Source organism: Sander lucioperca, chromosome 6 (assembly GCF_008315115.2).
Source record: "Sander lucioperca isolate FBNREF2018 chromosome 6, SLUC_FBN_1.2, whole genome shotgun sequence".
Taxonomy (NCBI): Eukaryota; Metazoa; Chordata; class Actinopteri; order Perciformes; family Percidae; genus Sander; species Sander lucioperca.
In genome coordinates, this window is record NC_050178.1 from 26406067 (window position 1) to 26429482 (window position 23416).

General features: G+C 40.8%; 1 protein-coding gene, 1 long non-coding RNA gene and 1 pseudogene across 2 annotated transcripts; all 3 read right to left on the minus strand.

Annotated features, from left to right (window-relative positions):
- Positions 1-5839: 5839 nt before the first annotated feature.
- LOC118495354 lies at positions 5840-9375 on the minus strand (annotated as a pseudogene).
- Positions 9376-18079: 8704 nt separating this feature from the next.
- Positions 18080-21463, minus strand: LOC116055519. The gene is made up of 5 exons (XR_004106317.2): positions 21147-21463; positions 20982-21040; positions 20544-20660; positions 20271-20398; positions 18080-19768 (listed from the first exon to the last, which is right to left on the minus strand). It is a non-coding gene; the product is annotated as an uncharacterized LOC116055519 (long non-coding RNA).
- A 9-nt stretch (positions 21464-21472) lies between these two features.
- LOC116055518 lies at positions 21473-23141 on the minus strand. The gene is made up of 6 exons (XM_031307518.1): positions 23111-23141; positions 22756-22845; positions 22412-22552; positions 22143-22297; positions 21857-21993; positions 21473-21718 (listed from the first exon to the last, which is right to left on the minus strand). The coding sequence occupies exons 2-6, from the start codon at positions 22835-22837 to the stop codon at positions 21604-21606; spliced, it is 630 nt and encodes a 209-aa protein (XP_031163378.1). The 5' UTR covers positions 22838-22845; positions 23111-23141; the 3' UTR covers positions 21473-21603.
- Positions 23142-23416: the final 275 nt, after the last annotated feature.

Consider the following 23416-nt stretch of genomic DNA (forward strand, 5'->3'; position numbering starts at 1 on the left):
ATTAAGCTAGGTTTATGATAACCGTCGTGTTCCCGGCGTGTTGTCAGTCACTTAGAATATTAATCTGTGCCTGTCAGTGGCAAAACAAGCACTTTTGTGAAGATAAATACAAGCTTGACAATTGCCCTATTAACTTACATTGTAGCTTGTTTCGCCACTGCCGACTGCAGCGATCTCCTTTAATACTGGACCAACGTCAAAGATTGTCACTTAGACACAAAAATATGGGAAAATAGGGTCCAAGTTGAAAAAAACTGGTAGTTACCATTTAACTTTCGTCGCAGCAAAACACTCATATTTTGTGGAGTTAATTTAACCGTAATGTCGGCTGAAACGACCAACAGCTCGCGGTGATCTGTACCCGGCTCAAAGTCACCTATTTTCAGGTAACTGAACCACCAACTACCGCTGACACAACGGAGGCCTGTAGCTGGCGTCATGAAGCTCTGTAGCAGCTTAAACAACTAGCAACAACCGCTCGGCGTCATGGAGCTCATAGCCATCCGGCATCATGTGACCAGCCGGCATCACGTGACCAGCCGGCATCACGTGACCAGCTGGCGGTCTCTTAATTTCATAGGATATCACACGTTTTGGTGTGCATACATTTTCATACGATATAATACAGACCCGTTCATGAGAATGCGTTGAGTAGGGAGACCGTCTTGATGTGAGAATGGCTGTGATTTGTTTGTGACCGATAGAAATGATAATTCAATTAGTGGGCATATGACTTTCGTGTCCTGCATGAACCAACAATTCTTGATTTAATAATTAGAGTACACCACAATGTTTGGCAGTACGTCGTGTTCATCATATATTTATTTACTACTGTTACCACTCAGCCACTTTCCTTTACTTCAGCTCTCTTCCTCTCTACTACTTCTTGCTTATTCACAGATTATTCTGTTTGTACGCCCCCTGGTGTTTCGGAGAATACTGCAACGAACAATGTGTTGAGCATAGAAGTCTCCGTGCATTTAGTTTTTATGCTCCACATATCTGGAACAAACTCCCAGAAAACTGCAGGTCTGCCGCAACTCTCAGTTCTTTTAAATCAAGGCTGAAGACCTATCTATTTGATGTTGCCTTTCTTTAAATAACTGTTCATTTCTTATACTGAAGTTGCATTGTTGACACTGTATGACAATCTATATAAGCATATTAAGAGAAATTCCTATTTTATCTGCTTTTATATATTTAACTGTTTTAATTGCTCTTCAATGTTTCATTTCTTATACTGCACTGTAACTTTTATTCTTGTATTTTATCTGTTTTAAATTTTTTAATCTGTTTTCATGTAAAGCACTTTGAATTGCCCTGTTGCTGAAATGTGCTATACAAATAAAGCTGCCTTGCCTTGCCTTGCCTTGTAGCACGCGCGCCATATACGGAGAACCGAGCCACCGTGCCGCACTCGAATATAACCAAGCCTTCAGAGTTTAGGTCATATATCAGGTCCTCAATACCATGGTTTACATAATAACATTTTCTTTACACAAAGCCTTTCAACTGAATTGATTCAATTAAATATTTGAAGCAGATCCAATTCAATCATCAATCAATCAATAAATGTTTTATTTGTCAAACGAACCACTGTTTGCAAGGCCTTCTTGACATTAGTCACGTCTTATAGTTATTATTGTGGTGAGTTTTATTTAAGGTTTTCTAATCTGACTACACTGAACACAGTTCTGAAAAAAACAAACAAGAATTATATAATGGCAAACATAATATTTTAATAGTAGCCTGAATTAAAAAAAAAAATATGTGTGGCTCTTAAAAAAATATTATTGGGATTTCTTGAAGGGATACATATACCCTGTAAGCCTCTTTAGGCTGGTGAAGTTATCTAGCAACTAACATTTGGTCATGTATTTTTGTAAGGTTTCTCTGGAATCATTGAAACCGCATGCTTTTTTAAATGCTAATGCAGTGAGTTTTTTAGCCAGTAAGAGCTTGTAATGTAAAGGATAATTCAAACACTGCAGATATTCAGCCTTTTGTCCATGGTCCATATATCAGTTATAAGTTTGGCATGTATGTAACATGAACACTCTGTCCAGTGCTATATGTAATGCTGTAACCATCTTCAGCAGCCAACATGACTTCAGCTGTTCTTAGATGCATACTGATGTTAATGGATGGCAGAAGAAACACTGAGAGTTTGGCTGTGAGTTGTCTTTTTCTCTCCAGCTTTGTTGGGCATCGCTACAGCCCGGTAACCCATCAGAGTTAGGAAGAGTGCATTTTGGACAGCCATAACGTGAAGTACTAGATTTATGTTGAGCAGTGGGACAATCCCGCCCAGAGGCTAGATGCCTTTAAAACGGCCTACATAATTGCTTGGTTTTGAGAGTTAAAAAAGTGCAAAGAAAATAATCAGATCAATCTGTCTGTAGGACAGCATCAGATATGTAAATAAATGCACATATCATACCTCTTTGAGCACTACAAGAGCAGCTTTCCGTTCACCCAGGTCCTACATACAGTACTGTATGATGTGGATAGCTCGTCTACAACAACTTTGTGATTACCGGTAGTTTCATGTGGCAACATCATCAGGCCAAATTTTGATTTGTCCAATGCTTTGCTTACTGACCAAATGCCTGCAAAACTACAACATTACTAAAACTAAAGCCTCACAGAGCTGCTAGCTGTTATCAGTGGCACTTTCAGCTCTGTTTGGGTTTGAATATAAGTTCTTGGATGCTGCGGACAGTTTAATTTGTATTGTGTGCTGATTTTGAGCTGGTTGGGAGGAATTGTTGGGTTTGTGTCAGTGGTGGAAGAAGTATTCAGATCCTTTACGTAAGTAAAAGTACTCATCCCACACTGTAAAATTACTCTGTTACAAGTAAAAGTCCTGCACTGAAAATCGTACTTAAGTAAGTAAAGTAACTAGTAACTAAAGCTGTCAGATGAATGTAGTGGAGTAAAAAGTACAATATTTCTCTCTGAAATGTAGCGGAGTAGAAGTAGAAAGTGGCATGAAAAGAAAAGACTCAAGTAAAGTACAAGTACCTCAAATTTCAAGTACAGTATTTGAGGAAATGTACTTAGTTACATTCAACCACTGGTTTCTGTAAATTATAAAGTGTGGTCTAGACCTATATTCAATTTTATTTTATGTTATGTTTATTTTATTGTTTTATTGTATATGTTATCAGTGTCCTGAGATAACGTCTGTTATGATTTGTTACTATAAATACATTGAATTGAACTGATTATGTTTGTTACTGTAATACAGTAAATGTAATTAATGAAAGTCTGTTGTGGTTTAAAGTTGGGTTAACTAAACTATTTACATTATTGATATTTACATGAATAATGTAAATTACTGACTTTAAAACTCACACTTTAAACAAACAAAACAAAAAACAAAACAAATAACTTTTGCAGGAAATCCATTTCCTCTGCATATATGTAATGTATGTATGTGTTTGTTTAAGTCATGTGTGAAACATTCTTGGACGCTGTAGATCTGTTTACAGAACATGTGATGGACAGAGTATTTGCATGGTAAGGTGGCACTGTGCATGTTTTGTGTGTGAATACATGTGCATATCACTGTGTACAGAGAATGTGTGTGTGACAGCATAGAGGCCATTTGTGTTTAATTTAGGTTGGGAGGGAAGGGGACCCAGACTGAGAGGCCTGTCATCACTGGGAGAGGATTGCTCTGCTCTGCTCGGCAACCTCATCTTCATAATGGCTTCCAGTTGCTCGTAAAAACACACTGAACCATGGGAAACCAAGACAGGCCAGCGGCCATCAGAACCTCCTCAGATGTCCGGCTGGCAATAGCTGCAAGAACTGGTATGTGTGTGTGTGTGTGTGTGTGTGTGTGTGCGTGCGTATGTGTCGTGGTGTCACTCAGTCTGATGATGAGATGACGTGAAGACATGACAACCACCAGCCATGGAGGGAGTATTTCCTTTGAAATGTGTTGGCATTGTGTTGCATCTCATATCATAATGCACATATTATAGGCTACATCGTTATAGTGTATACTCTCTGAGAAATAAATCCCTAAAATAACAGAAAAAGTTCTTGCAGCTCATTACCCGAGAAATTGTGTGTGTAGCTACAGTAAAAATACAGAACATTTTCTGTTATTTGAAATTGTCTCAGGCAAAGCTGCTCAGTTAGTAAAGCTCTGAAAAGAAATCTGTTCTTTAATTAATTAAAGCTTTTTTTTTAGACTTGCTTCAAAGCTTCATTTTTTTTTTTTACCCTTTTGGCATTTTTTATGCTTTCAACGCTTTTTGGCATTTTTTAAGCCTTTTTTTGATGTTTTGACGCTTGCCAATTACTTACCGCTGAAATGCAGACAGATAAAATAAAATTGTGTCGCTTTCGCCTCCAAGGCCGCCTAAAGTTGTCGGAGCACAGATTATGCAATTTAAAATGTAAATAAACAGAAATACAACTGTGAATCTTGTTGTATGGACAATTTCTGTTAAAATATACAGACATACAACTGTTAATACACAGATATTTGTAGTGTAGTGTAGTCTTTGTACCTCTTATTATTTATTTCTGTTAAAGGTACATCTTATCTTATCATCCAACAGCAGTGTTCAGATTCACAAGGGTCAACAATGAGGCATGCCAGATAGATTGACATGATGATAGAAAAACAGTATATTTACTGTGCAGTTGCCAGCTCTCACACTATGAAATGTCTAGAACAGGAAGCTCTACAAAGAACAGCAGAGCTAAGTTGGTTGTGTGACGTGGAGGGCAGGCATTCATGCTGTCACTGCCTAGAGCTTTACTGAGGCTAAATAAAAAATAAAATAAACTGTAAGCATGGGTCGTAACTGCTGATTGTACAAACGACTTATGAAGTTTTTTTTGGGGGGAGGACAGTCTCTAAATCTAATATTGTGGGATCTCTTTCTTTGTATTTTGTGTTGATGAACATTCAATATGGTGTCTGACGATGCCCACTGCCTCTAGTGTTCAAACACACAAACATGGATTAAATACATTGCTTCCTGTCCTTTCTTTCCCCAGAAAACACCTACCAAACACTTTCAATAACTCAAAATGTTTGCGGGTGTAGGTTGAGAAAATTTTTGTTGAATAAAGTAATGATGAAGTCAAAAATCAACATCAATAAGCACTAATATGTTACCTATATTTACTTTAGTTACTACTGAACTATGGTCTGTTCACATGTTGAAATACTTTTACAACAGAAACTACTCTGGTCTCCACTCCATGTACACTGTATATAGTATGTCTGTATACATACCGTTGGGGCACTTAAGTCCTGATCCATGTCAACAGATTTTTGTTTTATTGGGTGAAGAAACAGCAGTAAGGGCCTGCGACTCTGCGGGCACCAATCATGCCAGCATAAACACCTCTGACGTGAAACAAGCAGTTGCAGTTTTCTCGGGGTGAATGCTTGTATCTGTGTGTACATGATTACCCGGATATGTGCAGAAATATGTGTGTTTTTGAGGGTGTGTTGGTGTCAGATTGTGTAATCACAGCAGTATTCAACGTCAGATAATGCGTTTCTCTCTATCGATGCAACACAATTACATTTACTGAAAATCTGCTCTTAAAAACCAAAGTTATGAAGTGCTCAAGAAAAAAAATAGCCAAAATAAAATGATAATAAACATATGAACAATGAAAATGGTAAGTAGCAAATACGTAAAGTTTGAGTACAAGAAGTAAAAGACTTCTAATTGTTACAAATGTTACCAGACTAGATATTAGAGTTACTCTTACTACACAGTATTTAACTACTAATACCACTACTAGTAATAATAATACATTTATGAAGTAAATTATAGTCAACTCATGAAAAAAAAGAAAGTCAGTTAGTCAGTCCATAAGCCATCTTGAAGAGATATGTTTTAAGTCTGTTTTTAAAGTCAGTAATTGAGTCACAGTGTCTGATGTTGTCTGGCAGTGAATTCCATAGCTTGGGGGTGGTATAGCTGAAAGCCCTCTCTCCCAGGGTGCTGAGGTTCACACTAGGGGCATGCACTAGGCCTGCTGAGGAGGATCTCAGTGAGTGGGCAGGAGTGTGAATGTCCAGGAGGTCAGTGAGGTAGGTGGGGGTATAATTGTGTAGGGCCTTGTATGCCAAGAGCAGAACTTTGAAACATATTCTGTAGGCAACTGGAAGCCAGTGCAGTTGCATAAGCAATGGTGTTACATGGCCAGTGGATTTGGAGCATGTTATAATCCTCACAGCAGAATTCTGAATGAGTTGGAGCCGGTGGCGTAGCTTATTAGGGATTTCAGACAAAATGGAATTACAGTAGTCAAGGCAGGATGTCACATATGCATTGACAAGGACTTCTGCACTCTGCTGGGTGGGCGCTGGGTGAAGCTGTGCATTGTCTCTTAGATGGAAAAAAGGCACTTTGAGACATACTGTTTATGTGCTCACTAAATGAGAGTGTATTGTCCAGTATGACACCAAGGTTCTTGACCTGGTTGGAGCAAGGGATGATGCTGCCATCTAAAGAAAGGGTGAGGTTCCATCTTAGCAAGACCTGATTTGTAGCCAACCACTAGTAGCTCAGTCTTACTGTTATTCAGCTTCAGGTAGTTTTGTGTCATCCACAAGTTTATGTCATAAAGGCAGACAATGATTACAGCTGGCGGAAGAGTGGCAGTGGGTTTTGTAGATAAGTAGAGCTGGGTGTCGTCAGTATAGCAGTGAAATTGAACACCATGTTGCGTGAGGATAGTGCCAAGAGGATGGGGGTAGATAATGAACAACAGAGGGCCCAACACAGACCCCTAGAGCAACCTTCTTGTCACAGCACTACTCTCAGACTTGCAACTCAGCATTTGTACATACTGTGTCCTTCCAGAGAGATAGGAGGTGAACCACTGGTGAACACTGCACTCCAATATTGGCTAAACATTCCAGGAGAAGATGGTGAGAGATGGTATCAAAGGCTGCACTGAGATCAAGGAGAATCAGAATGGAAATAAGTCCATCATCTACTACTACTGTAAATAATTTTCATGTTTGTCTTTAATGTGAAAAATATCCCAAATGAGACAGTAAGTGTGTATGTGTGTCCACATTGTACAACTAAGGTTGTATCCCTAAATTAGGAAAAAGTCGAAGTATTTCAGAGAGGAAAGAAGATTTTAACCAGTATTTCAGACAACTCAAAGACAGAAATGGGTCAAATTGACCCGCAACATAATATGAAGGTTAATTAGTGTTGGTTGCTTGCAATGTATTTCAGACCTGAATGTATTTCCCTGGGATAATGTCACATTCCTCTTGAGTCTTTGGCCAACAGAATCTGTGGTCAGCCGCACATACAGTTTTATTGTGGGAGAGTATGTTACAGTGTAAGAATGCCAATGAAGTGATTGATATCATCTATGCTTCGGACTGTGGTATGTGTGTGTGTCTGTGTCTGTGTGTGTGTGTGTGTGTGTGTGTGTGTGTGTGTGTGTGTGTGTGTGTTGGTGCCTTCTTCTCTGTGGACACATGTTTGATACATTACACGATTTGGACCACGGATGCTTGCGTGTGGCAGACACAGATCAGAACTCTATCAAATAACATCATCATTACCTACGCCAACAGCACATTTATATGTGTGTGTGTGGGTGGGTGGGTGGAAAAGGACAAAGAGGGTTGATGCGTGACAGAATTAGTATGATTTAGTGACAGTTATGAGGAATTTATAATCATGTGCCTTTGTGTGTGTGTGTGTGTGTGTGTGTGTGTGTGTGCACACATTCTTCAGGAATCTCATCATTGACACTAAAAGGACAGAGCTTCTCTGTATCAAAACATTGTGTCTGTGCTGCATTCAGGTTATCTAACTGACTTCAGACGGAACAATGAACACTGATTCTTAAACTAGATTTGGCGGCTTCCACTGACCCAACAGAAACACGTGTGTACATATAGACACAGATTTCCACAAACATGCAAACTCATATACTCACATCATCATCATTACGGTTCTGTACTTGAAATCAAGTAGCCTACTTGTGAAGAAACACAATTTATACCCCTGCCAGGGGTTGTGAGATAATTAACAAGCTAGACCGCCAGGGTTGGGCGAACAACACAGAATGTGTTACTTCAAGAAACGGTCTTCTTATCACTATTAGAAACAGGAAAGACGGAATGCAAAACATAACCAGAATTAATGGTGTGCATCAGGTGCCAGAAGAGTTGACAATGTCCAACAGACTTTTGATCAGTAATAACAAAATATGTTGGCACAGCAGAGGTCCTGTTTTGAAAGGGAGTAAATCAGGCACAAGATATTACTGGTGGATGTGACAGGGTTATCAATCATGTCCAATCAAATCAGCTTCTCTCATTTCTTTTAAAAGCAGGGCACTTACAGCCATGACGCACTGACAGGAGAGGGGAGTCTAGAATGGCTTCGTCCTGTCTCTTGAATATACAGCCAGGAGTGGATGATGTCTTTATTTTAGTCTTTCTAGGGCGTCATGCTGCTCACTGGAGCTAGGTGCTTCTCAATGTTCTTTTTAGACAGTTAAATAGTTATTAACCAACAGGTGGTTAAGATAGGGAAAAGACATTCCTGTGCTCTTCCAGTCCTTTGGAATATTGGTGTATCTAAATGGCTAAAAAAACTGACGAAACTGACGAAACTGACAGAAGGGCGGAGCCGGGGCCATCGATTTTAACTTCCCCAAACCTCAGTAAAATAAAGGATTAAGTCAGGCAGACTATGCTAACATATCCAACTAAACAACCCTTCTTCCCCTGCACTCTCTCTGCTACTTAGGGATGGAAAGGGGGATTGAAGGTTAACAAGAGGCATGAATTTTGGTAATTTTGCTAATAAGGCGGATGGCTTCCCCCTTAACCCCCCTTTAATCGATGATTATACCTGCTTAACATCGACATGTTAGCATTGTCACTGTGAGCAAGTTAGCATGCTGACGTTAATATCTCATTACTAAATGTGAGCTTTTACAGAACACTAGCTTAGTTTACTTTGAAGGCAACTTTGGCCCAACTGACTCCTATGCATGGAAAAAGAACAACCCTGGGAGGATCTTAACACTGTCTAACTGCATGAGTCTTTCTGATTCTTATTGTATAAGAAGACACATTAGTGATTCTGCTTGTTACAAACGTATGTCTAAAATGACCACCAACAAGACCTGCAGTTTAATCTTTTACAAATCATTCAGCACCTGGTGTGCCTATAGCATGGTTTCTGATCACGGCAGCTTGTCAGTTTGATGAGGCCCAATGGACATCTGACAGTAGATGATCAATGCTTAGGACATGCATGTACAGTGGGAGGGAGTCGCAGTCTCTTTGATCGGAGAGTTAACTGGCACCAGCCTCCGAAAGACTTGTTGCTGTGGCAAGCCCATGTCTCCTCCCTCCAGTGGACAGCATTGGAAAACTCCAAATGAGTTTCCAAAGCCAGAGACACTATATCACTTACACACAAACACACACACGCCCACACACACAGCAGTCTGTACAGCCAGAGAGTGAAGGGATTTATTGTTATTGTGATAACCTGGGAGTCCAGCGGTGGTTGAATGTGGCAGAAATAAGGCTGTTTTAGTAAGACCTGATTTAAAGTGGGAATCCTGGAGTTACACAAATGCACTCACACTTAAAGCGCTCATATTATGCTTTTTGGCTTTTTCCCTTACCTTTATTGTGTTGTTTATCTTTTTTGTGCATGTTATAGGTTTACAAAGTGAAAAAGCCCAAAGTCCACCCTAAAGGGACTTACCATCTCCAACAGAAAGCACTGTTCACAAACTGCTCCAAACAGCTGCGTCACTTTGACTCGTACAGTCGTACTGTCAGGGCATGCCCTCATACTCTGCTTCTGACTGGCTAGTAGTCCTTACCTAGCTACTGCGCATGTGTGACTCCCAACAAAGATGGAACAGAAGTGAGAGGTCTCACTCTGTAGCTAAAACAGAGAGCTCAACACACAGGGTGAAAAGAGGAGCTGCAGCAATGTGCAGTACAACAAAGATATGGTGTTTTTTGAAAATTAAACCATGTAAACCTATTCTGATATAACCTCTAAATACAATTATGAACCTGAAAATGAGCAGAATATGAGCAGTTTAAACTCGGAATGGTTGTCTTTCTCTCCTTTTCTCCGTCTTTCTCAATCTCCCTCACTTTCAATACGTTTCACCTTGTCAGGCTCTGGGTATGTGCGCGCAGGGACGAGCACAGAGGTATTTATGAGGTTCATTTAAAATCATCTGTCATGAGTTGCATGCAAACCATGCCACCTCTGCTAAGATAAGACTGTGTGTGAGCATGTGTGTGCCTGTGTGTAACTTTACTGTTACGTCCCAGGGGGATCAAGTCTCTGTCTAATCTAAGCAGACAGCCATGACAAACATTAGGTTATTGAACTATGAGCTGCCTACTTGCAGCAGAGTGTGTATCTGCTGTGCATGTTGATGTGAGCACGTTTGTGTGTGGTTGTGTGCAAATATTATTTCAGGTATAGTCTATCCATGGGTTTAATACAGTAGATGGTGCCTAGAGCCATCCATCCATCCATCTTCGTCCGCTTATCCGGTCTCGGGTCACGGGGGTGGCAGCTCCAGCAGGGGACCCCAAACTTCCCTTTCCCGAGCCACATTAACCAGCTCCGACTGGGGGATCCTGAGGCGTTCCCAGGCCAAGTTGGAGATATAATCTCTCCACCTAGTCCTGGGTCTTCCCCGAGGCCTCCTCCCAGCTGGACGTGCCTGGAACCCCTCCCTAGGGAGGCGCCCAGGGGGCATCCTTACCAGATGCTCAAACCACCTCAACTGGCTCCTTTCGACGCGAAGGAGCAGCGGCTCTACTCCGAGCTCCTCACGGATGACTCACCCGATCTCTAAGGGAGACACCAGCCACCCTCCTGAGGAAACCCATTTCGGCCGCTTGTACCCTGGATCTCATTCTTTCGGTCATGACCCAGCCTTCATGACCATAGGTGAGGATAGGAACGAACACTGACCGGTAGATCGAGAGCTTTGCCTTCTGGCTCAGCTCTCTTTTTGTCACAACGGTGCGATAAATTGAATGTAATACCGCACCCTCTGCGCCGATTCTCCGACCAATCTCCCGCTCCATTGTCCCCTCACTCGCGAACAAGACTCCAAGGTACTTGAACTCCTTCACTTGGGGTAAGGACTCATTCCCTACCTGGAGAAGGCACTCCATCGGTTTCCTGCTGAGAACCATGGCCTCAGATTTAGAGGTGCTGATCCTCATCCCAGCCGCTTCACACTCGGCTGCGAACCAATCCAGTGAGTGCTGAAGGTCACAGGCCGATGATGCCATCAGGACCACATCATCTGCAAAAAGCAGCGATGAGATCCCCAGCCCACCGAACTGCAACCCCTCCCCACCCCGACTATGCCTCGATATCCTGTCCATAAATACTACAAACAGGATTGGTGACAAAGCGCAGCCCTGGCGGAGGCCAACTCTCACCTGAAACGAGTCCGACTTACTGCCGAGAACTTGGACACAGCTCTCGCTTTGGTCGTACAGAGATTGGATGGCCCTGAGAAGGGACCCCCTCACCCCATACTCCCGCAGCACCTCCCACAGTATCTCCCGGGGGACCCGATCATACGCCTTCTCCAGATCCCCAAAGCACATGTAGACCGGTTGGGCATACTCCCAGGCTCCCTCCAAGATCCTTGCGAGAGTAAAGATCTGGTCCGTTGTTCCACGACCAGGACGGAATCCGCATTGTTCCTCTTCAACCTGAGGTTCGACTATCGACCAAACCCTCCTTTCCAGCACCTTGGAGTAGCCTTTACCAGGGAGGCTGAGAAGTGTGATACCCCTATAATTGGCACACACCCTCTGGTCCCCCTTTTTGAAAAGGGGAACCACCACCCTGGTCTGCCACTCCTTAGGCACCGTCCCAGACTTCAACGCAATGTTGAAGAGGCGTGTCAACCAAGACAACCCCTCCACATCCAGAGCTTTAAGCATTTCTGGACGGAGCTCATCAATCCCTGGGGCTTTGCCACTGTGGAGTTGTTTAACTACCTCAGCAACTTCCACCAGGGAAATTGACGACAATCCCCCATCATCCTCCAGCTCTGCCTCTACCATAGAGAGCGTATTAGTCGGATTTAGGAGTTCCTCAAAGTGCTCCTTCCACCGCCCTATTACCTCCTCAGTTGAGGTCAACAGCGTCCCATCCTTACTGTACACAGCTTGGATGGTTCCCTGCTTCCCCCTCCTGAGGTGGCGAACTGTTTTCCAGAAGCACCTTGGTGCCGACTGAAAGTCCTTCTCCATGTCTTCTCCGAACTTCTCCCACACCCGCTGCTTTGCCTCTTTCACGGCAGAGGCTGCAGCCCTTCGGGCCCTTCGGTACCTTGCAACTGCCTCCGGAGTCCTCTGGGATAACATATCCCGGAAAGACTCCTTCTTCGGACGGCTTCCATGACCACCGGTGTCCACCACGGTGTTCGTGGGTTACCGCCCCTTGAGGCACCTAAGACCCTAAGACCACAGCTCCTCGCCGCAGCTTCAGCAATGGAAACTTTGAACATTGTCCACTCGGGTTCAATGCCCCCAGCCTCCACAGGGATGCACGAAAAGCTCCGCCGGAGGTGTGAGTTGAAAGTCTGTCGGACAGGGGCCTCCTCCAGACGTTCCCAATTTACCCGCACTACCCTTTTGGGCTTACCAGGTCTGTCCAGAGTCTTCCCCCACCCCCTGACCCAACTCACCACCAGATGGTGATCGATTGACAGCTCTGCCCCTCTCTTCACCCGAGTGTCCAAAACATACGGCCTCAGATGAGATGAAACGATTATAAAATCGATCATTGACCTTTGGCCTAGGGTGCTCTGGTACCAAGTACACTTATGAGCATCCCTATGTTCGAATATGGTGTTCGTTATAGACAATCCATGACTAGCACAGAAGTCCAGCAACAAACAACCACTCTGGTTTAGATCAGGGAGGCCGTTCCTCCCAATCACGCCTCTCCATGTGTCTCCATCCTACAGCCTTTTAGATATAATATAATTAGTGAAAGCAAATGAGGCCATCGCTGACATGATAGCACACCACCTGTTCATATTGCATATGCTGTCCAGGCTTCAGTCCATCTTGGATAATATCTCACACCCTCTCTATGACACACTGGCCCAGCAGAGGAGCACCTTCAGCAGAAGACTCCTCTCACCCAGATGCACCACAGAGCGCCACAGGAAGTCGTTCCTGCCTGTGGTCATTAAACTCTACAACGCCTCCCTCAGAGAGTCACACACCCCCTCTCTGTAATCATCTCATCTCAAACATAGACAATTCACTTCTCTTTTTATTGCACTATAATCATCTCAACATAGACAATCATTTTCTCTTTTTATTGCACTATTTGCACATAACACTGTACATTTCATACACTGTACATTTATTTATTATTACTGTATATTTGTTTTTATTATATATGTTAAAAGTCTGGATAATATATGTTGTTTGTATATGTTGTTTGTATACCTGGAGTGGTAACAAAAATAATTTCCCCCTGGGATTATTAAAGTATTTCTGATTTTGATTCTGATTATTTTGTTGGATATTAGTATATAACTTGTGGAAACTTTTTAGGTTTAAAGAGGGTAAACCTTTGAAAAATACCATTTTAAACTGGTTATTCACAGATAAGAACGTCATGCTACATCAGCTGCTAGAGATTCTTGTTTGACATGCAACTATAGGTAGAGACAGTCAGAATTTAATGATTATGAAACTAAAATCTAAACATAAGGTGGCTTGTGGAGTTTACCTTTAGTGGTACTCACCAAAAGCAGTGTGTATCCTTGAGGTCTAACAAACATGTTGAAAACCTTTTGTTTCTCATTTGGACCAAGAGAAATCTGATGTTAGACAGCAGCATTTGACTTGACTTAAATCTGCACTGTAACCAGCACAAACATTTTAAAATTGGGCTGATGTGGTAACTGTATGTGGCTCTCGTTAAATGCTGATCTGTACATGCTGAAGACAGAGGTTTTGACTGATGCGAGACTACTGAGAGCTGCCGTAGCATGAATTTAACCACATAAATACATGACCTCATAGGATGAAAAATGGTTGATGGTAAACACAAAACTACTTTATTCTAAATTAAATCAGACATTTTATTTTATTACATTTAAAAAAAAAAAAATAGACATCTGTTTGACATCTTTAAGGCATCAGACTTGTCATTGGACAGTGTGTGCAGTGGACAATCGCTGAATGTCTTGGTTCCCAGAGCATGTATCCTACTGGCTTTGGTGATGCCCCTTTCTAACTTGTTGCATACGCTCCTGAGCAATAGAATTGTTCACATTTCCCTTACATTCTCTACATTGCCTTAAAAGCTAAAGATACTTATATTGGCCAGATGTTAAAGGGAGGTGAACAATTTTTACACACACACACACATTCAGATGACAGCATTTTTCGATTTCACTTTCATTCTCCAAACTTTAATTGTCTTTGGGGTTGAGTCAGTCCATTCCTCTCCAACTCCTCCCTTGACTCCCATGCAGTGATTTAGAAGCGGCATGATAGGATCATAGTGTCTTCCAGCCTTGTTAATGGTGATAACCTGACATATAACAGCCCGGCATATTACACTGACTTCATCCTAAGTTAGAAAAGAGTCATTGCTATCATCTCTAAGATATACACAGTGTGGGGTTTGCGAGCTCATCGACCTTCGGGACTCCTGTAAAAGTAATTAAAGTGTGTGTGAGTCACACAGTAAGTCATTTGTTTGTTTGATGTGATTAGAGTGATCCAACATTGTACCTGGCAGATACACTGAGTATAAAATAGAAGTGGGGGGAATAGATAAAGGAAATAGTGTCTTGATTGGCATGCATTTTATTACTTTCCTTAATCATGGCAACTCAGCTAGGAATGGAGAGGGCCTTGTAATGAACATGTTACCAGGAAACAGGCCATGATGTCGAGTTTCCCGTATTGTAAATAGTGATAGTGTTCCGATGTAAAAAAAAAAAAAAAAAGCTTTTTGTCCCATTATTAGCCTCAGTGTCACTCTGACATCACTGAGCTTGCACCTCCAAGTCCGAGGCCATCGGACAGTACTTTGCTGGAAAACAATGGAATGCCCTCCACTAAAGGAGCTTGGAGTTTGACAGCTGAGAGGAAAAGTTGAAAAAGTTTGAGGGGCAGATTTTCTACTGTAAACCTTGTGCAGATTACTCTCATAGCCGTAAAAATCCTGTACATGTGGTGAGCTTAGTCAATCGCACGTTATAGAAAAGACGACAGAAGCAACGCACTTGGGTAGTGTTTTGTTTTCTGGTAGTTTTTGATTTTCTCACTATTATTTCTCAAAACGTTGTTCTCTTAGAGAAGCTCTGATTAGATAAAAATATTAATATGAAGTGGCAGTCGTACCCAACTCCCTAATGGCCCATTAGTGCGACCCTCACACGTAGCGGGTGATGCAAAACAGACACCAACACTTAAATCCTCAACTGTGGACCGATGCTGAAAATAAAAACAACACAACACAATTTTATGTATTCATAATAAAGTAAAATAGATAGACTGAGAGACTGAGAAAACAGTAAGACATTCCAACACACTGAAATTTAAATGTTTGCACACACACTTAAAGTGCTCATATTATGATTGTTGGCTTTTTCCCTTACCTTTATTGTGTTATATATCTTTTTTGTGCATGTTATACGTTTACAAAGTGAAAAAGCCCAAAGTCCACCCCAAAGGGACTTACCATCTCCAACAGAAAACACTGTTCACAAACTGCTCCAAACAGCTCTATTGTAGTCCAGCCTTTACTTCAGAGACAAACGTGGTCACTTTGTAACACACGTTATAATACTTGCCTAGCTGCTAGTGTGGCACGCCCTCATACTCTGCTTCTGACTGGCTAGTAGTCCTTACCTAGGTACTGTCAGGGCACGCCCTCATACTCTGCTTCTGACTGGCTAGTAGTCCTTACCTAGGTACTGTCAGGGCCCTCATACTCTGCTTCTGACTGGCTAGTAGTCCTTACCTAGGTACTGTCAGGGCACGCCCTCATACTCTGCTTCTGACTGGCTAGTAGTCCTTACCTAGGTACTGTCAGGGCCCTCATACTCTGCTTCTGACTGGCTAGTAGTCCTTACCTAGGTACTGTCAGGGCCCTCATACTCTGCTTCTGACTGGCTAGTAGTCCTTACCTAGGTACTGTCAGGGCACACCCTCATACTCTGCTTCTGACTGGCTAGTACACAGTAAATTCAGCAGTGTTGATTTAACACTTAAAGAGTAAATTTTAACACTGGGTCGGATAACATATGGTCCCTATCTACACAGAGTTAAAGTAACACTTACACTGGTGTTGAATTTTCAGTGTTAATTTAACTCCGGTGAGAGTTAATATTTAACACTATACCAAAATAGTTAACACTGAAAATAGTTAATTAAGTTTTTCACTAAGACAGAAACAACACCCATAGTGTTATTTACATTTTACACTGACAGTTTTTAAGTGTCAATCAGAATGAACTCTTCAACTTTACTCTCCACAAGTGTTAAACCTACTTAACACTAAGTGTTAATTAAGCATTTACTCCAGACACAGTGTTAGTGCTAGTGTTAAAAGCTGTTTACTCTTCACTTATTGTGTAGTGTGATTCTTACCTAACTGCTGGACTTTCAAAATAAAACCAATTTAGTCTTTTGCAATTTTCTACTTTACTGTCTCGCTGACACTTACGAGTAAAACCTAAAATGTTTGTAGAGGTTTTAAAAAAAGACCATTATATCCATGTCTTAACAATTATTTATTAACCATGAATATAAAAATTTAACAGACAAGGAAATGTTCGTACAGAATATAAATAACATTGTTAGCAATTTGCCCTTAAAAATCCAGGTCCATGTGGAAAAACTTTCACAAACACTGGTCAAGGCTGCATTAGATGGCAATATGGAACTATAAAAAGGGAGGCATCTGTTGGTCCATATGCCATTTGAATATCAAGTGGTTTAAAGTAGAGCAAATCTTGAACATTGAACACCTTAATTGCCTGCAGGGGCTTTAACATAATTCTAAATGCATTGTAATTTTCATCAAAACAAATGGTTTCTACACCAGAACCAGCAAGTATAACTTGCTCATCTTTAACAATAATAGTCCTGATCTTACAAAATACTGGCATCTCTTCAGCTACCTCAACACATACTATTAAGCCAGGACGATATTCAGTGCCATAGTGTTTTACCCACTTCACAGTCAGAACATTGGTGGATATTGCAGTGTTTAATTTGGCAGCAAGCTCAGGACCCTGTTTCAATTCTTGAAGTTGTGACATCTTTCCTGGACCAACAGTTAATCTGCACTTACTAAAAGATTCCCAATACAAGGCCATGTATCTTTGGTGCTTTTTGGCCAATGTCTTTGTGATATTTTTGAAACTTTTCAGTTGGGTCTTAAAAAAGTTGTGCTTTGCTTCGTAGCGCATAGACCACACGTGCAGAATTGGTCCAATATTCCTTATATAATGTATAATGAAATGATGCTTAGGCAAGAGATTTCTAGCAGGAAACAATCGCTTAAAAAGCTGATGATGCTCAACGATAATGTGTTTCAGAAAAATAGTCATACCATCAGTTATAACTGGGGAAAACACAATATTAACTATCTGCAGAAGCAACAACAAAAGATGCCAGTACTCATCATCTCTCTGAACTAGATCACCAAATATCAATGGCATGTTGCGCAACAAACACCAGGACTGTATAGCATTCAGGCCCAAATCATTACTTCCATCAAATAACTTAACCGCAGGAGGACGATTTCGCCTCTCAGTGTGGCCATATTTAAATGACACTATTCTACCAGCCAGTTCTTTAGCAGTTAAAAAGTTCTGCTGCACATACTCCAACAGAAGTGTGACCTCAAACTGTGCAACTCCTTCTAAAATGTCATGCATGATATCAACTGAGAAATGATTAGCTGTGTTGAAAAACTGCAGTGTGTTTAACAGACATGAATGCTGTAGTTGTGGATTTACCTGTATGGTAGAGCAATGTTCTGCATGCATATCTTTTGTTCGTAATATCACACTTTCTTCATCTTCACAGAACACAGTTTGAAAATCACCTTTCTCTATGATACAAAAACGACAGCAGTTCCGAGCACTGAATGATTCCACAAACCCAAACAGTCCATGTATACCAAGATTATCACCTGTTACTTGCACAATGCTACCACGAACAGGGCTTTTGAACATGGGAGCTGTAATTCCATCAGTTTCAAGCACCTTCAGGTCACTGACGATTGGCTCAAGTATGGTGTCAAACCCATAGGTTTTAATGTCTTGTGCATGAAAAAGTGCACACAAATGTATATTGACTAAAGACAAATTTAATTTTGGTGGGAAATTTCTTAATGTAAAATATACAGCCCCTAATTTATGTTCACCTTTTTGGATCCCAGTGGATTCGCAGTCTCAAAAATCATAAAATAATTGAATTTGCAGTGCAAAATTTTCATTAGAAAAAAGGGGATGTCTCTTTATATACAACCCATCTTGTAAATCAAAATATACATCATCTTTGGGAATGTGGCTAGATGTTAACATATCTGCAAAGTTTGGATTTCTGAGAATAGACTGCAGTGTTTCTAGAATTGGGACATAGGCAAATTTGTCTCTTACAACAATCTGATCATAACTTCCAGTACATCTGTTTCTTCTATTTTCAAATCTGACACCAAGTACTTTTTCGACAGGTTCAACAGTTTTCCATTTTTGTTGAAAATACTTGTTTTGTTTCAGAATTCAATGAGGTGAAAGGGTTTTCAAGTTTTTTTAAACTTTGTTCAATTTTAGCTTTCATACTAGTATCCTGTAATGATAAACATTTTAAAGCTGCAGCTTTAGCTTGACTCTGTACCTCCAGTACCACGTCTTCCATGGATGATACAAAACCATTTAAAGTAGACTGGCTTACACCAGCAACCTGAAGCTGTGCAATAGCAGATGCACACAAATCATGAGTACTTGTGTTGGATACGGGCAGAACTTGAGACGTACTGGCAGCTTCTTCACTAATTGGCAACTGAGCATCATCTGCAACATCACTGACTACAATGTCAGTTTCAACTTCAAGTTCAATTTGGTCAGCATGCTTTGTATTTAGATGCTTCCTAAAGCCTGAGAATGTGCCAAAAACCTGGCAGCATCCTGCCTGAGCACATTTTAAGCAAAGTGATTTACCCTGATATAAACCATGTATTAATCACATATGCCTCACAAGACTGTTGGTGCTCACAAAATCAATCTGGCAAACAAAACAAATAACCCCCATGATATCAAGTAAGATGATAAAGTGTGATATAAACATGGGTGAAATGGGTCAAAGAAAATCTCACAATATCCAAAACATGTCAGTGTATGCATGAACTAGCCTGTAGAATGCAGAAGTCTAGCCCTAATCTCAGCAACACGTGGGCTCTCCTGGACTTGTCCCAAATGGATGTTGTAGACAGTTGTAGTTGTCTGTATGAAGGTGTACATGTTGTGGAGCATCTGATTGTAAAGAGTCCCAAATACAAAGTGTGCCTTCACAAGTTCATCAAAAGCTCCAAGAGAAGGGGTTGAGTCGCATGGTATGACCTGCTTGTCCAGAACGATGAAGAACTCATGGATTGCGCTCCTCTTCATGCCAACAGCAAGTAGATAGGGTTGAGTGGTGCTGTTCATCAATGTGTTCCTGGATGCTTGTCCCACTCTGAAAAAAACAACAAAAACAATAAAACATTTAGTTAATTGACTTACACTATACTATACAAAGGAATAGAAAAGAATAGATACTTTATTGATCCCTCAAGGGGAAATTCTTTTTTCACTCAAGTTTTTACATTCATAGGCCCAAAATACAACCACACACACACAAAGGGCTCATAGACATGCAAATGTGGAGAGATGGTGGTTTGATGGACAGCCACGTAGCGGCACCCTGGGAGCAATTAGGGGGTTCGGTACCTTCAGTACCGAGGCAGTGCCCAGGAGGTGAACTGGCACCTCTCCAGCTACCAGTCCACCTTCCATACTTTGGTCCATGCTGGATTTGAACCAGCCACCCTCCGGTTCCCAAGCCAAATCCCTACAGACTGAACTACTGCTGCCCCCAGACATGATGAGGGAAAATATTGTGTTTTCTTCCAACTTTACAAGAAGCCCAGCTGTCTGAAAAAGTAAAGAAAAACACCCGTATAAGCTATAATACAAACCTTCTTGAACACGACAAGGTGCTTCTCAGCTTGGGATGCAGACACCTTGCCTGGCCTCTTCTGCCCCTGGGCTGTTGGAGGAATCAGGTGGAGGAGGAGAATGATTGAAGACAGATCACTGTCCCATCCTGTACACAGAAACCCAAGAGCTACATGTTATATGATTGTACAATTAAAAAGTAAAAACACCATTCCTTTAAAGTTAAAGCTGACTAAAGAAAAAGCTGGTCAAAGTCAAAACCCTAGAAGAAAATAATTAGGAAAATAAAGTACCAGAGGCAATAATGTCATTATCCATTTCCTCTTCATCTGATGTAGCTTCTGCACAATAGATCAGATCTCAGAGCCTTACTCTGCTGGATGACCCTTTTCTTGAATGTTGTAGGCCACCTAGATAGAGAATTATATTATTAATACAACATGGAAAAATTCATACACCACCAGCTGACATAAGAAAAAGCAGATAAAATGTATCAAAGATCAGAATAACAAAACCCAATGTTTCCATCAGGTAACCATGTTATTTACATGCTAACAAGGCACCAACTTGTAGACAAATTCTAAAAACAGCTACATCCTCAAGTATTCCAATAAGAGGTAAATGTGTAGATGTTATACAGACAATGAGAGTAAAACAAGGGCCTTACAGATGATCACCTCATAAATCTATAACAGGGTTTTTGGGTAAAGACAAATATAGTTAGGACTAACCTCTCCAAAGACTTGGCAGCTACATCTTCTCCAAACTGCAAGATGAAGTCTTGCTCAATCTGCAAAGGATACATGACATACCACAAGTTAAGACATATGCATTCTTTTTTCTTTTTTTACATTTGTTTGGCCTAATTGACATTTCTCTGTAAAATATTCAATTACCAGGCCTTTGACATCTTTGAAGCGTGGAAATTCAGTCAAGACATCTGAGGATTTCTCTTTGTCGTAGACCATACATCGACGATATTCAAATGTCATCTTCATCTTCTGCTTGATAGTGTCCTCATCAGATGAAAACTTCATGAAGGATATGGCCTCCTTGCATTGCTCTTCACTCAGGGTGAAGCATCTCTCCTAGCTGACGGCCCTCCACCAGTCAGCTGATGTGATGGCCTTTTGCTCTGTGATGAAGCACTATTCCTCTGTATGGTTTGGAGCCTCCATGCCAAGTAACCACTGCCACTTTCACCATCATAGAAATGCTCCTTTAAATGATAATAACAGGATAGCTAATTATTAAAACAGCACCAGTTGGTTAAAATGATGAATTCTGGAAACAGCATTTTACCATCCCTACTATAGGTACTTCCTACCTATAGTAGGAATAATAGTCTAATAACTAGAACAAGTGAAGACTTCCATATCCATTTTTTGAATATGGATCCATCAGGTAAGGGAACATCTCAACTATGCCTCGAGCATACATCTCTCTCACGTCCCGTGGTGGTGATGTCCTGAGAGTGAAGTAAAGAAAGTCAATACAATTTATTTCAATGCTTATAATAAATGTCAAGAATTAAATAATGACACTTGTTTTCTCAATAAAAAACATGGAAGAAATGTTCTGCTTGAAACCAAAATATCCATATTACCCATAAGTTTCAGTCATATCTGCTGCGAGGATGTTAACCATCTGTCGCCGCGAGGAATCACTCAGGCCTTTTGTCCGGTTGTATTCCTTAGTAATACGGTCTCCACCTGGTTTCTTGGTCAATGCTGATTCAACCACCTGTGAAAGGACAGAATAAAAGACAAGCCATTATTCACTGAAATTAAATAATCTTGAACAATTGACAGTCAATACTCTAAAAAAATAACAAAAAAAGTATGCAATGCACAAATTGAAGCTGGCACAAAATAAGTTCCACATTGACTTACTTGTTTGGCATCTTGATTTGCCTTCTGCCGTTTTCTGGAAGGACCGCAGTCCTCATCCAGGATGATTGTCTCATCAGAGCTGGTTGATGATGAACGGGTCAATGCTGAATTGGTTTGGACTGGTGGACTGGCAGATGAAGTGTTCCCCTGTGAACCTAAGTGAGAAGAAGGGAGGACAGATAAAAGATAAACACCAACCATTTGTCAGGTTTTTTTTAGAGTCTTAAGTCCATGCATTTTGCTGAAAGAAATTGAGAGAACAAGTTTACCATTCTCAAACTGAATAGTAAATACACCAGCATTGGGCAGCTGTGCCACTTCTGCAAAGACATCTGCATCCACCTCAGTTCCTGTTTCATCATAAACTCTGATGCCTTCACTGACTGGTGGGATGGAGAACTTCACGAAAGCTTGGGGGGAAAAAAATATAATACAAAAGGTACATTAGGTATAAAAAAAAATAAATCACGAGGCATCCCACACCCAAAAAAAGTAAAGTAGTAAAAACTCCATTTCTCTTTATGCACAAAATAACCCTGAACAATTTGTAAAAGTCATGAACTGACAATTACTTTAATGTTGTTTTTATAGTAGTGTGTGACTGATGGCTTACCGGAATTCAAGAATTCATCCAGACTTGGTTCACTGATCTTGACATATTTCTGTTCATTATTGATTTTTGTTTTAATCAACATGATGGAATCTGTAAATACAGCAAAACTTAATTAGCATTATGATCTACAACCCAAACCTACTCTGACAGTAGCATCAGTGTCTGTTAACATAATATTTTAAATAGGGAAATCATACTGGTCAATTTGAGCCTAAAAAACAAACACTATCACAATTTGTCTCACTTTAAATTTAGAGCCTTTTGACTGTGTACTCTTAGTTTTGCCAGCAAAACCCATTTTGTCATGTGTTTAAACAAAGACTGTAAATATTAACATATATGAAATATTACCTACCATCTCTGGACCACAGCACAAAATGGACAAATCTGAGAAACAAAGTAGAAAAATAAATAAATTCCAAACACTATGCATCGCCATCACTCCACAGCAATTTGACATTCAATCTGTTCAACAGTTTGTAATTTAGACTTTTATCCAAAGGACACATCAATAAATTCACAATCCAACCATTCCTAGCAAGATGCTAACTCACAGCAGGAATTACTTATCCAAAGTATTTTTGTGTCGGCTTCACAGGAAGAAATCAGTGTTTTTATTTGCTTTGCCTGATGTCTCCAATGCTCCATGTCTGAAAAGGCA

Coding starts and splice junctions, on each gene's coding strand:
- LOC116055518 (XM_031307518.1), bottom strand. CDS start 22,837: ATGTTGATTAAAACAAAAATCAATAATGAACAGAAATATGTCAAGATC. Junction 22,298..22,411: donor TACTATTCAGTTTGAGAATG/GTAAACTTGTTC, acceptor CTTCTCACTTAG/GTTCACAGGGGAACACTTCA. Junction 21,719..21,856: donor GATATGACTGAAACTTATGG/GTAATATGGATA, acceptor CTTCACTCTCAG/GACATCACCACCACGGGACG.